The sequence below is a fragment of the Colletotrichum siamense genome (assembly GCF_013390195.1).
Source record: "Colletotrichum siamense strain Cg363 chromosome Unknown KSG_Cg363_contig01, whole genome shotgun sequence".
Taxonomy (NCBI): domain Eukaryota; kingdom Fungi; phylum Ascomycota; class Sordariomycetes; order Glomerellales; family Glomerellaceae; genus Colletotrichum; species Colletotrichum siamense.
In genome coordinates, this window is record NW_023501014.1 from 4,877,113 (window position 1) to 4,892,264 (window position 15,152).

Genomic DNA, 15,152 nt, shown 5'->3' on the forward strand with positions numbered 1-15,152 from the left:
GTTTTGGTTCACCTGGTCTTCCCCCTTAAACCCTGCCTCGACAACTCTTCTACCATACCCAAACTCCCGATTCGAAATGTCAGCTGAACTTCCCTCCCCCGAAGTCCGGGCCACCATCATCAAACGGCTCTCCGAGCTCATCATCGCCATCGAGGCCCACCCGGCCTGGAACCCTGAGAACCCCCACCGTGGACTCTTTCACGTCTGGGACTTTGTCAGCAGGTCCCGGTATATCATGACCGAACTCGACCACATCCGGGATGGCGAGCCCGTGCAATACCCGGAGCAGATCCGGCAGCAATCTGGTTAGAACAGCCCCGTGAAGGCGGCAGGCAGTGCATCAACTCACCAGGCACCTGCACCCACACTCGCACCCGCACCCGCGCGGGCCATGCCGAGAGAGCAATTTTTCCCACTAACATGGGGATCCCAGGTCTGTCAACCGGCCCCGCCGCTGCCGCCGAATCCTTTGCCGATGTTTGCGGCCGAGCCGTCACCGTCAATGAGTTGGTCAGCACCCCGCGTCTCCTGACCATGATGGGTCTTCCTCAAGTCGATTACGGCAGCGATGTCACCTCCAAATCCCAGGCCGTTGTTGAAGTCGTCAACCAGGCCAGGTAGCCAGCAAATCCTAGGCCCCATTAAAATAGAGACTAGCAAAAGGAGGAAGCAAAACACGACGAGGGATCATTATAGGATGGTAGGCAGTGGGCATTGCGCAACATTGACACAGCTAGAGCGAGCGTCAAAGGGATGCCTAGCAAGGCATATGGAGAAAGGATACGGAGAATGGAGGGAAAACACGGCGAAGAGGAGGATGTAGTAATTGATTCTGTCGCGTCGTTACCTGGTGATGTGCTGACCAGAGTTGCCCAGGTTAGGCTCGCGTGATGAAACAGTGCGGTTTGCCTGCATAACCAGGGCATGAGTGTCCACGATTCGGTTATGTGATAGATGCTGCGCCTCTCTCACAAGTGGCTGTTCTTTACTGAAAGCCACTCTACTACTCGTAGTCGATATTCACAACTTGTACCTGATATGCCCACCGTTCCGTATCCTCGACGACGCCAATCCATACAAGAAGACCACCAGCCAGCCGTAATTACGTAGAGTCCCGAAGCAAATAAATTTGATATCTCGGCCCTCATCTAACTCCAGCCCAGCGACCCCGTGCGGTGGCTGACTTGTTGATAGCTAACCGCCTGCCAATGTTTCCAAAACAGACGCAACTGCAGAACAAGACACTCAACATCCAAATCCCCGTCTCGATGGTCTCCTGGCTTGCCAAACCGCCCAGCGTCATGGGCTCCGCGTAAGCCCTCTCAGACTCGTTCCGGTAGGTGAGGGATGAAGGGGTAGGCATCACGTCGGGGTTGATGCCCAGGAGCACCGCCGATCCCGTCACCCCAACTGCCATGGACAGCAAAAAGCCGGGTTTTGACCGGTCAATCAAATACCATAGAAATGGGTTGACCAGAGCCAAACTTAGGGATACCTGGAGGGTGGAGGCCCATGGGAGTTTACGCTGTTGGTTGTCAGTTTTCAGGTACCCAACGGTGCAGACAGAGTGACTCACAATGGCAAAAACAATACCAACAAAGGCACCGATACTCCGAACAACTAACGCCCAGTCCTTGACAGGGCTGGCGTCTTCAGGAGACGGGGTTTCCCTCTCTTCTGCAATCTCCTCATCCTTTCCAAATGTTTCCTCCCACACACCATCGAACCAAGGGAGCAGGCCGCCGAGGACGACGCCCGACAGACCCCATAATGAAAGGTATTGCCAGTTATAACTTGGTTTTATGATGCTTTCGACCTGGAATGACGAGAATCGATGTTCGTTCTGCAACCGAGTAACCATAACACCGTATCCCATGCCAATGATGAACAGAAGGGCTATTCTGAAGGTTGTGAACAGCGTAGAGGCTGCAGTTGAGGGCGGTGGCTGCTTGGCACCACGATATGAGGAGCGTCGGCGCAGCAGAGTCGAGCGATCCTTCATGAGCTCGAATGTCGTGTCGTCCACGCTAGGGCGCTTGATGGGGGTTTGTGCCCCTGTTCCCCATGGTGTATCTGGCTCGTCCCTCTCGTTGCCGTCGCGGCTCCCATAGGTCGTCGGAGAGTATATGCCAAATAACGTGGAGGACGTCAAGTTCATGATGGACTGCGCGCGGGGCAAGGAGCCAGAATCCGACGAAGCTTGGCCATTGTGCAATCTCGAGAAGTCAAGCTCGGGATTCGGGCTTGGGGAGGACGAGGCGTCTTCTGGGGGAGTAGGGCTTGTGTAGTTGAAGTCGAAGGGGCGGCGGGGAATGGGCCGCAACAAAGGGGGTCCGTCGTCAGACATGACGTTCGGTTGAGAGATGCTCTGCGACTGAGGCTGTTAGCAGGAAGTTGATACGACTCTCACCGAGGTGGGCGCTGGGGCTTTATGATGTGCTCACGGGAGGAATGACGGTGCGCCTTCGAGTTGCCGGCAAAAATGAAATGTACGAGTAAGTCTAATTCTGCTGACCAAGGACCGGGAGGATTTTGCTGTCGTCACCGAACTACTTCGGACGAGGAGAAGATTGTCTCGTCTCACGTGGCTCAGATACGATTCTCCTCAAACCAAGATACGATGTAAGATGGCGAAGGATTGGACGAACGGAGGAGGATTAGTTATTGGCGAAAAGTCCGTCGAAAGTGTGTGAGACTGCCATTCGAGGACGGAATTTCGCTGGGCAGTCGAGGGTCGACTCAGCGGCACGAGACGAGGGAGGAGTGGCGGCAGCGGTAGCTCAGAGGAGCTGATGCAGGGCGTCCTCTGCGAGATAGTGGTGCGTTGGCGAGGAGAGACGTTGCGAATGCGGACACGACGGAAGATCTTAAAGAAGGAAGAATAAGATATGGAATTCAGAGGGGAGCGATGCTGTAGGTATGTATGCTGATGCGTCTTGCTGACAGCAGTGCAGGCGAGTTAATGCTGGGGTGACGGGAATGAAGGAGGCGGCAACGGCATGATCTCTTAGAGGTCAGTTCGCGGAGACTACGAGCTATCGGCGTCGGGACCCGTATCCCGCGGCAGCCACCGCAGTATCAGGTTGCTACGACTGACACTTTTCTGCGTGCGTGCTTCGTGCTACGTGCAATCGCTTATGGCACGTTTCTCGGACGGAGAGGGTAGACAAGCCGGTAAAACAGATGCGGGCGACGCGAAAGAGAGAGGGGGGATTTCGGCGTGGTGGTGGTGTGGTCTCCACGCTGTATGGCTTGGGTGTTCCCGGCAGCGGCAGGTAATGTATTCCGGAGCGGAGGAGTCGGTGCAGCAACACAATGCCGTAGTTGTGCAGGAAGAAGGGGGACGGGAATAACCAGAAAGGAGGGGTTCTTTGAGGATGGGCTGGACTCGACTCGACTGGAGAATGGGACTGGGAAAGAGAGAGCGGGAGGGACGGGCGAGGAAAAGAGAAATATTCACATGTCTGGCTTTGCAGGTTTGCACGAATAGTGTTCCAGCTCTACTATGTAGACCCACCATGAGGTGCCTACCCTGCAACTCGTCAGTTCCATTTGATGGTACGGCACCCGCAGCAGCTCAGTTCCATTGCATCCATAGGTTTACTGCAGTCAACATAACACAACATAACAAGCCCGAAGACAGACATACCTGCAGCTGCAGCGAGACACCAAAGGACTCGACCAGACTCAACGAATCCTCCCCTCTGCAAGTTCCCGTGGGCGGAAAGACTGAACAGGCAAAGATTCCCCCCTTAGCTGCTGGTTGGAGGCTGGAGGCTGGAGCTAGGGGACTGGCGCCAAGGCGCAGCTGCATGCAATGGGATTGTCTCCGGTGGAGCCACATGACTGGTGCACGCCAGATTGGGTCCTGAAATGACATTCTTGGCCACCTGATTCGCCGCTACCCCACACTCTGCTAGCCTGCTCCCCCCCCTCCAGCGTCCGTCCCCTCCGTTCCCTTGAGCAACCAGCCGGGTTCCTTGGTGTGTTTTCTTTCCCCTTCACAATACCTACCTAACTTTGCAAAGCTGGACTAGTACCTCACTTTAAACCACCAGTCCCTTGTCCCCGTGACTACGACTGTGACGGCGACGAATTATCCCTTGCCTCATACTCAAGGTCCATGCCTCAAGGTTATCGACGGATGAATCTGCGAATACGCACCTCCGAACAAGTCTCGGGTCAGACGGGAGAGAGAGATTGAGACGGAACCAGTCAGCCAATTAGTTTGCCCGTCCCCGTCGGTCCCTGAATGTGAGCTGTCCGCGTATTTAGCCCCTCAATGCGCAAGGCCCCTGCGAGCGTTGAGAAAATAAACGGGGACGGCACGCATCATACCTTTTTGAAGAAGAGAAAAAAAGCTTCACCGCTAGAGGAGAAAAGACCCTTCGAACGGGACTCTAATAATACTCATCTCAGATCTGCAGCCAACGCTCAGAAACAAACACGAAGGACGAGCGGGAACTGGCGGCAGCCCTACTCCCCGCCGGGTTCTAGTGTAGTAGTCATTGCCTCGTCGCGCTCCCTCATTCAACGGCCCGGGGCAAAGGCATCTCAGGAATGTCAATGTCTCCTCCTCTATGCATTACGCACATCGTAAAACCCGCCCGCACAGACTGCCCTGCACGTGAACCTCCCACGGTTGAATTGCACACTAGACGCGCCTCTTCGTCTCAACCAGAGACAAACGTGCTACCCCGTCTGTGGCCTACATACGCATGTGTGGTATGCGCTATCTTGCCAAGCCTGCGTTTGCCCTAAACTGCTCGTTTCTCTTCCCTCGTCAGCCCTGGCGAGCGCGGACCTCTCTTAACTGTAGTCTTCAACATCAGGGTCAGCATCGAATCCTCCAGAGCCTTTGGGGATGGGGAACTGTGCAAACCGTTGTGCATTAAAACGTCGCACTGGCAGCTCCATGTCCGCGGACTCTCCAAGGCTTTCAGCGTTCAACTGCAAGCACTCGTGCGCCAGAAACACAGCTGGGAAGAGCATGCCACCTGCAGACTGATGCGAGACACTCTCGACGCCGATCAGCGGGACTCCCGCACGAGCCAATCTTCTGACGCCGTGCCGGCCGACGGTCGTTCGGACCCATTCTTCTCTCCGCCACCTCATCACATCGTGCCGGCTAGGCACGCAGCTTACAAAAAAAAGCGAACACTTTAGCCCTACACCCACCACCACACCTATAACCCCCCTTTCGAACCTAATAAATATAGTATTAAAATAATACTTTTTACTATATAATTAAATCTTTTGAAATAATTATAATATATATATCAAAATTAGGTTATTTTGCCCTCTTATGTGATAGTCTCTTTAAGTCTCTAGGGTATTAAATCTACTTACTTATTAATTATTATTTTACTAAGTTTATCCCTCTAAGCTTCTTTAGCTAATTTATAAACTTCACTCTTATTTTAGTATAAATATTACTTTATAATCTCTTTTAGGATAGATTAGTAGTTCTCTATAAAGCTTTAATTTAAATTATTATAATAGTTAAAGTAGAACTTTAGTTTATAAGTAGTTTTTTAGTTTTAGATTTTATTCTTTTTTAAAAGATTATAGTTTAAATTACTATCTTCCTTAAGAATAAAGTTATTATTACGTTTAAATTAGTATTTAATATAAAGCTTAAGAATCTAATTAATATAGTATTTATAGGATATCTTATTATTATAGTTACTTATATTATAGAATACTAAGTTACTCTTAAACTTATAGCTAATAGTAGTTTATATATAGACTTATTTATAATGCTTATCTTAAGGGGGGTTAACTTCTTAGTAGTAGTTATTATAGTACTTCTTATTAGGTTTCTAAATAATATAAATCTTACTTTCTAGTTTTAGGCTAAAGTAGTATTTATTAGAGAAATAAACTTAGCGTTAGTATGATATATTAGGGAACTATTCTAATAACTTATAAGCTTTAGCTATATAATCTTCTATAGTATAGAGGCTTATTTAGTTTTTATAGTAAGCTATATATTTATAGTAGCTAAAGGTATTTATTACTTATTAGACTATTTATTAATAGTAGTTAACTTTAAGGCTAGCTTTAGTAAGAAGGGTCTACTAAGAGAGGGTTTAAGTATTCTATTTATTATCTTATAATAATCGCTCTATTTTATTAATATTATTATTAAATAGGAGCTTTTTATACTTATATATTTTATCTATTAGAGTACTATTATAGAAGTAGCATAAGTTATTAGCTAGGATCTTATAGCTAGAGGTGTAGCTAACCTTATAGTGGTTAAAAATCTGCTACTTAGGGTATATTAGGTTAATATATAACAAATAATTAACTATACTTTAGATCTTTGCTTTTTTTAGCGTATTGAAATACTGACGACCTATTCTATATATAAATTAATTAATAGAATAAATAAGGAAGAAGTAGGTGACTAATAGGTATCCGAAAAGTAGGGGTTTTTTGGTGGTGGTGAGGGGAAGTGTGGTGGTAACGTATGTAGTGTTCGCTTTTTTTTGCAAGCCGCGTGCTAGGCAAGTTGTGCACCCAAGTCCGAAAAGTCAGATTGACGCAGTTCTTGAATTGATATATTATTCTCATCCAAATCACATAGCTACATGCAACTACTCGTCTTCCTCGTCCTCGGAATCCTCAGAGTCCTCCTCGGCTTCGTCTTCGCTCTCCTCCACTCCCTCCGGCCGGGGTATCATCGTAAACGCTGCCATGCATGTGATGCGGTTTTGTGTGTCGTAGGTTCCCAATGTTCTGCCTACTTGCTTGCCTTTTCCTGCAACAAGCTCCTTCACGCCGACCTTCCAAATTCGTACCTTGCCGTCGCTGCTGGCTCCAATTACAATCAAAGCTGTCGAGTCCTTTTCCTTCGTCTCCAATATGGCCATCGTCTTGATGCGGCCCGAGACACCTGCCTCCTTGCCGCCGACTTGGCCAATCAACTTGGCTGTAGATAGCTTCCCCTCCTCGTCGGCCTTGTTCAGGTCACTCTCCTTGGTAGAGAAGAACAGGACGCGGCCATCCTCAGTCGATACAGCCAAGAAGCTCTCTTCCGTCTCGCCCTCAACAGGAACATAGAAAACTTCGTGGATCTTGGTTCGAGGCTCCGGCATGACGCGGCACTTGATTTCGCAATTCATGCCAAACACGGCGATATCACGATCGAAGCCGACCGCAAACTCTTGCTCATCGTCCGCCGAACCCCAGACCACCTTGCGAGCCTCACCAGTCGAATGCCTTCCTTCTCCGAGCTGTTGCAAGTGCTCTCGACTGAACTCCAAGACAGAAGATTTCTTGCCAGTTACCAGGTTCCACAGCCGCATCTTCTTCTCGCCCTTACTGACACTGATCATCAACTTCATACTGGGATGGATGGCGAAATCGTTGATGCCAGAAGGCGTTCCGCCGAAAGGAGCAGTGTCACCACTGGGCCTGCCCATCACCTTGGGCTTGGGCGCCTTAACGGTCGACAAAACAGACCAATCTCTTGTCCTTGTGATGGCGATTGTCGAGTCCTCACTTGAAGAAAGTAGCTTAGACCTCGTAGGAAACACCAGCTTGGTGATGCTCGATGTGTGATGCAACAACGTGCCCAATTCGCGATTCTTGGGGTTTTCGAGGATAGGGCGGGGAGCAACGGAGGAGAGAAGCTCCTGGCTTTTCCGGCTCGGGGGATGCGCAGATAGGTTGTACAGATTGACTCGTTCGTCGGTGCTTCCTGATGCCAGCAGGACCTTTTGGCTCTGGCCGGGAATGGGAGCTGAAATAGGCGACAAGGCAACGGCGCGGATTGCAGATGTATGTGCGCTGAAGAGGAATGTGTCGGCAAAATCGACCGTCCCCTCAGGCTTGATAGTAGCGGTGATACCGTGCAGAACGCGATCGTACGAACCGGCGACAATCTGGATTGTCAACTCCTCGGCCGAATCGTCTTCTTTCGAAGCAGAGCCGTTCGTGGTTGGCTTGGCTTTCTTCACAGGCGTAGCGCCCTTCGTAGGAGGCGCGCTCGCTATTTCGACTCTCTTTCTTTTGCCAGCCATTTCTGTCGTCTTTCGCGGTCGTCCGTTTTAGAATTTGGAAGGTTCTTGGGGCTGTCGCTAGATCAGATTAAAAGGGGAAAAAAGGTTGCGACGCTTCTCAGATGCAGCAGGCAGCTCGAGCCTCTCGAGGGAAATCAAAAAAAAAAAAAATTCGGCTTGGGTGCAAGGTCTTATCGCTATCGCTTATCGATAAGCTAAACTGACAACGATCTTCTCCCCACCAGCGGAATCTGGATCTCGGCTGACCGTTTTCAGTTGTTGAGATGAGAAAAGCCCACCTTTGCCCGGTTGGTGCATGAAAACTCAGGTGGTGCCGTCTGGTGAGGACTGTCAAACAGCCGCAGCCCAACCAATGACTTGAACAGTGGTGCATGGCATTTATCCGACACTTCCCCGACTGATGCATTGCGAAACATGCAACTGTGAACAGGGTGTGCCAGGGTCTTGGGTTAGCTTCCCAAAGCCTTATGCCAGCGCTCCACCACTAACAGCGGCTGATGGACTCTCCGTACCTACCTGACCTACCTTATGCACCGCGTGCTGCCTACTGTCTACAACTCTTACTACACATGTCCGACTTCAGGGCCAGCTTGATGGCAACCTAGAATCAAATCATCAAAGACGCCCACATCCGCCATCGATGCCTAAGAATGGCTTAACTGTGCCTCGACCGGGTCGCATCTACGAGTCAATGTCACCGTCGCTCCTCTCATCGAATCCACTAGCTCCATCACCCTCACCGTACTCGACCGCCTGCCCTGTCTTGACTACGTCGGGCGGCGACAACCTCTTCTCCTAGCCGACGACCACTACCACAAGTCCATCCCGTCGATATGGCATCCTATGGCCATCACATGCCCGCAGCGGCACCTCGAGCTGCCCATCCTGCCACCTATGGCGCCCCAATGCCTGCCCCCGTGCCTACCGCCCCTGCGGGCACTTTCGCTCCCGGAACGAAGATACAAGTTGGAAACCACAGGGTGGTGATTCAGAAATATCTCTCCGAGGGAGGGTTCGCCCACGTATATCTGGTCAAGCTCCCGAAGCCCATCGACGGCACAGACATGGCTGTCCTGAAGAGAGTGGCTGTCCCCGATAAGGAGGCGCTGCGAAGCATGCGAACCGAGGTCGAAACCATGAAGAGGCTCAAGGGTCATCGCCCAATCGTTACATACATCGATTCTCACGCCTCTGAAATGCGTGGCGGCGGTTATGAAGTCTTCCTCCTCATGGAATTCTGCGATGGGGGCGGTTTGATCGATTTCATGAACACACGTCTTCAGCATCGCTTGACCGAGCCCGAGATCCTCCACATCTTCACAGACATCGCCGAGGGCGTCGCCTGCATGCACTACCTCAAGCCACCTCTCCTTCACCGTGACTTGAAGGTCGAAAACGTGCTCATCGTCAGCCATGGCTCCCAGAAAAAGTTCAAGGTCTGCGATTTTGGATCTGCTGCTCCGCCGAAACCTGCGCCGCAAACCGTCGTCGAATGTAGGCTCATGGACGAGGACGTACAAAAACACACCACCATGCAATACAGGAGTCCCGAGATGATTGATGTCTACCGCAAACTTCCCATCGACGAAAAATCTGACATTTGGGCCTTGGGAGTGCTGTTGTACAAGTTGTGCTACTACACTACCCCGTTCGAGGACCAGGGGCAGCTGGCTATCCTCAACGCAAGTTATAGATTTCCTAGTTATCCAGTCTTTTCGGATCGCCTCAAGAAGTTGATTGGTAAGTCCCCAAGACCTGGGCTAAAAACCACGCTTAACAAGAGACAGCTTCCATGCTGCGTGAGAGCCCCGCAGCTAGACCGAACATCTATCAGGTTCTGCGCGAAGGCTGCGCCATGCAGGGTCGCGACGTCCCTATACACGACGTAGGTTATTCCATGAAGCCCTCCAACGAGTAGCTCACTGAGGATGGCATAGATCTACACCGGAAAGCAACGTTCGGAGCCACAAAGCAGACCTGCCGCAACTGAGCCTGCAGGGGCCAAGCCAGTAGTCGGCGCCGTGTTTGCCCCGGCGAAGCAAGAGGAGCAAGTTCTCCCGGACATTGTGCCCATGAGGAGAGGCAGACTTCCGGCTTCCAGCCAACAGCCTCAGGCGCAGGCCCAGCAAGCGGCAAAGCCAAGCCCGTCTCCCATGCGCGTCACCAATGGAGACCCATTTGCTGCTCTAGACACACCAGCTGCGGCAACGGCGGCGGCTGCTGCTACTACTCCTGCGGCAGATGTCGATGAATTTTCATCTCGGTTCCCATCTTTGGATCAGTTTTCTCTGCTCCACGAGTCGGGATCCAAATTCAACTTTGACTCCCACACCCCCCCTGCAACGCAGCAGCAGCGAAGCCAGCCCCAGCGACCCGCTGAGAAGCCCGTAGACGCGGCGTTTCCAGCTGCGCACTCGCCCCCGAAGAACAAGGAGCCAGTTCGTCCGAGGACAGTTGCGCCAACAGGAGCTTCTTCTTACACACCTCCGACGGTGAAGTCTCCTCCACCGGGAGCCGTGGGCTTGACAAAAACTGCCTCGGCTCCTACACAGCAAGCCGAGATGAGCAGAGCGCATGCAATTATCAACAAGAACCCTGAGCTGCAAGCTATTTCGTCTCACTCCCAGGCCCACGCTCATGCCCAAAACCCGTATCAGGCACCGCCATCGAGATACGTGTCGACTGGCACCATGACAAATACGCCGCCTCCGGAGCAGCAGCAGGCCCGTGAGCCAGCACCTATATGGCGAGTACCTACGACAGACCCCAGTCGGTCAACAAGCCTTCCTCGTCAGTCCGAGTCGAGCCTTCCTAGCCGTTCAGCAGCGGACGATCCAGTTCCTGGATCTATTCCACGGGTCCCTTCATACCAATTTCGGCCGAACCACGTGCGGCATCCATCATCATCTCGTCCGTCCCTCGAGGGCGGACGCCCAAGCCTGGATCTCCTTGACTCAAGCGCCCAAAGAAGATCCATTGACGGCCGCCAGCGTCCGGTGAGCACACACCTGGAGTCGAACCTGGATTTTCTTCGCGAGAAGGAAGGATCCTCAAAGCCATTACCCTCTCCGGGCTTGATGTCTCCAAAGTTCCCGGATAGAGTGCCATCTCCTGCGGCGCCCACGGAGCCGGAGCAGGAGGAAGCGCACATCGAATCAAATGTAGAGTTCCTGCGCAGCATGGAAGAGTCCAAATCAGAGAGGAAGGAGTGGGGTGCGAAGCATGGCAAGCGCGGAAGTCTAAGCTCGCTCTCTGGAACTAAGAACATCTTGGCTGGGAAGTTTGGAGATGCATTCAAGCGGTTTGAAGGAAACCAGGCTCCGGCGCCCGCCCGAACGCCGTCACCGCTCAAGCAACTAGATCGCCCGACACTCACCCCAATCGAGGGTTCAGAGGCTACCGATGGCCGTACTGATGACGGCAAGGGCATGGAGGAGACTGAAGACATGACTCCTGCCATGCGACGAGAGCTCGAACGGCTCCGGCTTGAGGAGGAAGAGCGCCGTGTCGAAGCAGCAGCAGCAGAATACCGACAACGATTCACCAATCAAAGTTCAGGTCCCGGCGGGCTGCCGAAGAGCATTGGCGGCGTTTCTCGAGCCGTCAGCATTCAGAACAGAGTGCAAAATCTGTTGAATGAAGGCCAGAAGTCCTCGGCGCAGGTTCCTCGTACCGCACAAGGCTACGGAGTCTACACCGACAACTCTCCAGCCCCAAACCGACTGGATAAGCAGCTTCCTGAGATTCCCCGGAAGCCGGTTGGCGGCGCTAAATCTCGATCCGTGACACCCTCCAACGCTCAAGATGTCGCCGTCCACAAAGTGCGGCCGTCTGCCAGCGATCCTGTCTCACAAACGGGGCGAAGCACTCCTGGGCCGAGGCCAGTGGCACCGCGTAAGCCGATGCACCTAAATAGCTTGCCGACCGGTGGCCGGTCAGGCTCGCCACCGAAATCATCACAGGCCCCCTCGATGTCCTCCGACCACCTTGTTGGCGTAGGACTCCCCGGTCGGCCAGTGATAGAAATGTCGGCCAGAGAAAAGGAGGACTATTTGCAAGACTTCTCGAAGCGATTCCCTAGCTTGGGCTCTATCGAGATGGTTGAACGTGACCTCGCAGCCGAGGCGGGCGAGCAGCGACCAGCAAGGTAAAACACCTCGCATTTTGCATCTGTGGCTACGCACGACAGCGAAGCCGATTTAGACGGGCGAGTTGGGCTAGACTTGAATATACACACACTGATCAGCAAGCGTATAAACTGTCAATTTACGTGTGCGCACAACGTTTTACTGAAGACTAGAACATACACTTGGTCATGCTCTGGATAGACCATGCTGAAGACAGTTGGGCTCATCTTTCTTGTATATACGATTGTAGAACACTGTTTCAACGCGACTTGTCCAATTGAGGACCCAGGCACGTGTTTTTCGATCGTGATGGATGCCGAGATAGTCCTCGTACTCTAAACAGCAATGCTGGATTAAAGGAAACAATGAATGATTGGTATCTTTGGATTGAATTAACACTAATATTTTGTAAAAATCCGACTCATTAGACTCGTAGTCTTGTCCCTTCTCTCCTTTTACACACGCAATTCGCCTGTTCTTTCGGTTTGTCGGTCAAGGGCGAAAGCTGCATACACGGCTCGCCATTGAATCCGATAGACCATTCGCTGTTGAGCTAGAACAGAGCGCGGGCAACCCGTCGGGGGAGGTTGGCCCACGTCTTCTCGGGCATGGGCTCGTCGCTGGGTTCCTGGAGGCGGACGCCCGACTTGAGGTCGATGTCCTTGAGTGGCACGTACATGCTAGTGTCGCGAGAGATGACCTTCCAGAGCAGGTACAGGAAGATGACGATGGGAGCCGCGAGGTACTGGGTGAAAAAGGCCTCGGCATCGGGGGTGGCGTCAGGGGAGGGCTGATGGTTTGTTAGTATACTGTTGGATCACTCAGGGGCTACGGAAAGACTTACGTATAGAGCGTTATAGAAGGTGGCGATGAGGCAGATGAAGTTCAGGCCCAGACCGATGACACTACCCCAGATGCCAAGAGGCACCTTGTACGGGATCTGCTCAAGAGTGTAGCCCTGCAGCTTCCAGGCCAGACGCATGCGGATGTGGGCCAGGCAGATGGAGCCCCAGACGAAGAAGTAGGACAGACCGGAGAGGGCGAGGAGCCAGCCAAAGACGGTGCTGCTGTCGGCCGACTCGCCGATGAAGGCCAGCAGACCGAAGGCGAGCTGGATGAGGACGCACCAGATGGGCCGACCCGCCTTGTCAACATAGGCGAGGACGCGGGGGGCCATGCCACGCTCGGCCATAGCCTGCATCGTGCGGGTGGATCCAAACGTGCAAGAGTTGGCGACGCTAATGACGGAGATGGTGATGACGGCGTTGAAGATGGAGGGGAGGACTTTGATACCGGCGTCCTGGATGGCGAGGACGAAGGGAGATGCCTTGGTGTTAGCGCCAGAGGAGCCCATGAGACGGGGGTCGTTGGCGGGGACGATGAGGCCGAGGATAAAGAGGTTGACGATGTAGAAGAAGGCGATACGCCAGAAGACCTGCTTGGAGGCAGTGGGAATGGCCTTGCGAGGGTTCGTGGATTCGGCAGCAGCCAGACCAACGAGCTCGGTGCCGCCAAAAGCAAAAGCAGCGACGACGAAGACGCCAGCAAAACCGTTGAAGCCGTTCTGGAAGGCGCCCGGGTCGTGCCAGTACTTGGCACCGAGATAGCCCTTGTCACCGACGCCGCCGCAGTTGATGACGATGCCGAGAATGATGAAGCCCGTGCAAGCCGCGATCTTGATGATGGAGAGGATGAACTCGACTTCACCATAGCCGCGGACACCAAAGATCTGAATGATTGCGAGTAGGACGAGGAAGACTGTAACCCAGACACCCATGTTGATGTCGTCACGCCAGAACTTGATTGTGATACTTGCTGCAACGAGTTCGAAGGGAAGAACGGTGAGCCAAGCGATGGCATAATCCCAGCCCATGGCGAAGCCCCTGGAAGTTTGTTAGTCTAGCTATGGTAAATGGGAGATGAACCGTACCAGGATGGGTCGACGAAGCGGCAGACGTAGGTGAAGAAGGCACCGTTAACCGGATAGAGGACAGCCATTTCAGCGAGGGCCTGGGTCGTGAACATCAACATGATTCCGACAATCATGTAGCCGATGACCTAGAGCCTCTATGTTAGATGCGAGCCTATTCGAAATGTATGTTCTCAGCCCCATACCAAAGCGGCCGGACCACCAGTTCGCAGAGCACCACCAGAACCGACGAAGAGACCTGCTCCAATAGCACCACCTATCCAGAGCATTAGTGTCTGCACAAGCGGACCTTTGTTAGCAGTGAGACTGACCGATGGCGATCATCTGCATGTGGCGACTGCGGAGGTTGCGCTGAAGGGGCTCGCCCTTGGTGACAACGCCGACCTCCTCATCGTGGGATCCCTCATAGCCATTTTGGCTGTCCACCACGGGATCCTTGGCGTAGTGCTTCTCGTCGTCGACGACGGGTTGGGAAGACATGACGGCGAACCGGTATCAGATGATGCCACCTCCTCAGAATGGTTGTTGGGCACTGCGAAGAAGGACGAACCGGAGACGCTTCGACCAAGCTTTCTGGGGGTGCCAAGAGGTCCCTGATATATACCCCCTAGATCGAGCAGGTCAGCTCGTCTGAGGGCTGGGAAATGACCTCTGATACGGGACACATAGACTACCACTGGGCCCCGTAGTCTGCAACGGAGCAGTCGCAGGCCATAGGGACAGGCCATACTACTCCCCCGGGTTCGCCGCTGCGTTAGTCCCCTTGGGACTGTTACGCTCACGCGCGGCAGGATGATTCGTACGGACTAGACCCTTGACACGTCGAATGGGGGACGAAGGTAGACGAGACAAGCTTTCGTCCACGATAAGACCAAAGCTCGATTCCCCCAGGTACACTAGAAACCAATACAGTGGTCCCGGGCGATGGCGGAGCCAGGCCTGGGGTGGTCCCATTGTCACCCGGCGCGGCATGCGTATGGCTAGACAAGGACATGGGATGAAGTTGAGGTTAGCTTCGTTCGGCCAAAGATACTACAACGACCCAAAGAATGGCGATGGTGGTGG

General features: G+C 52.8%; 5 protein-coding genes across 5 annotated transcripts; 2 read left to right on the forward strand and 3 right to left on the reverse strand.

Annotated features, from left to right (window-relative positions):
- Positions 1-76: 76 nt before the first annotated feature.
- CGCS363_v001211 (uncharacterized protein) lies at positions 77-621 on the forward strand (the record flags this gene model as incomplete). Its single annotated transcript, XM_036633060.1, has 2 exons — positions 77-305; positions 434-621. The coding sequence occupies 2 exons, from the start codon at positions 77-79 to the stop codon at positions 619-621; spliced, it is 417 nt and encodes a 138-aa protein (XP_036501601.1).
- Positions 622-1,148: 527 nt separating this feature from the next.
- On the reverse strand, positions 1,149-2,347 carry NSG2 (the record flags this gene model as incomplete). The annotated part of the gene is made up of 3 exons (XM_036633061.1): positions 1,149-1,152; positions 1,200-1,525; positions 1,577-2,347. The coding sequence occupies 3 exons, from the start codon at positions 2,345-2,347 to the stop codon at positions 1,149-1,151; spliced, it is 1,101 nt and encodes a 366-aa protein (XP_036501602.1).
- A 4,255-nt stretch (positions 2,348-6,602) lies between these two features.
- On the reverse strand, positions 6,603-8,030 carry MAK11 (the record flags this gene model as incomplete). The annotated part of the gene is made up of 1 exon (XM_036633062.1): positions 6,603-8,030. One exon carries the CDS (start codon positions 8,028-8,030, stop codon positions 6,603-6,605), a length of 1,428 nt encoding a protein of 475 aa, XP_036501603.1.
- Positions 8,031-8,863: 833 nt separating this feature from the next.
- Positions 8,864-12,181, forward strand: ppk30 (Serine/threonine-protein kinase ppk30; the record flags this gene model as incomplete). The annotated part of the gene is made up of 3 exons (XM_036633063.1): positions 8,864-9,770; positions 9,818-9,915; positions 9,968-12,181. The coding sequence occupies 3 exons, from the start codon at positions 8,864-8,866 to the stop codon at positions 12,179-12,181; spliced, it is 3,219 nt and encodes a 1,072-aa protein (XP_036501604.1).
- Positions 12,182-12,710: 529 nt separating this feature from the next.
- On the reverse strand, positions 12,711-14,567 carry CGCS363_v001215 (putative amino-acid permease; the record flags this gene model as incomplete). Its single annotated transcript, XM_036633064.1, has 5 exons — positions 12,711-12,947; positions 13,002-14,040; positions 14,088-14,215; positions 14,273-14,343; positions 14,399-14,567. The coding sequence occupies 5 exons, from the start codon at positions 14,565-14,567 to the stop codon at positions 12,711-12,713; spliced, it is 1,644 nt and encodes a 547-aa protein (XP_036501605.1).
- Between the last annotated feature and the right edge of the window lie 585 nt (positions 14,568-15,152).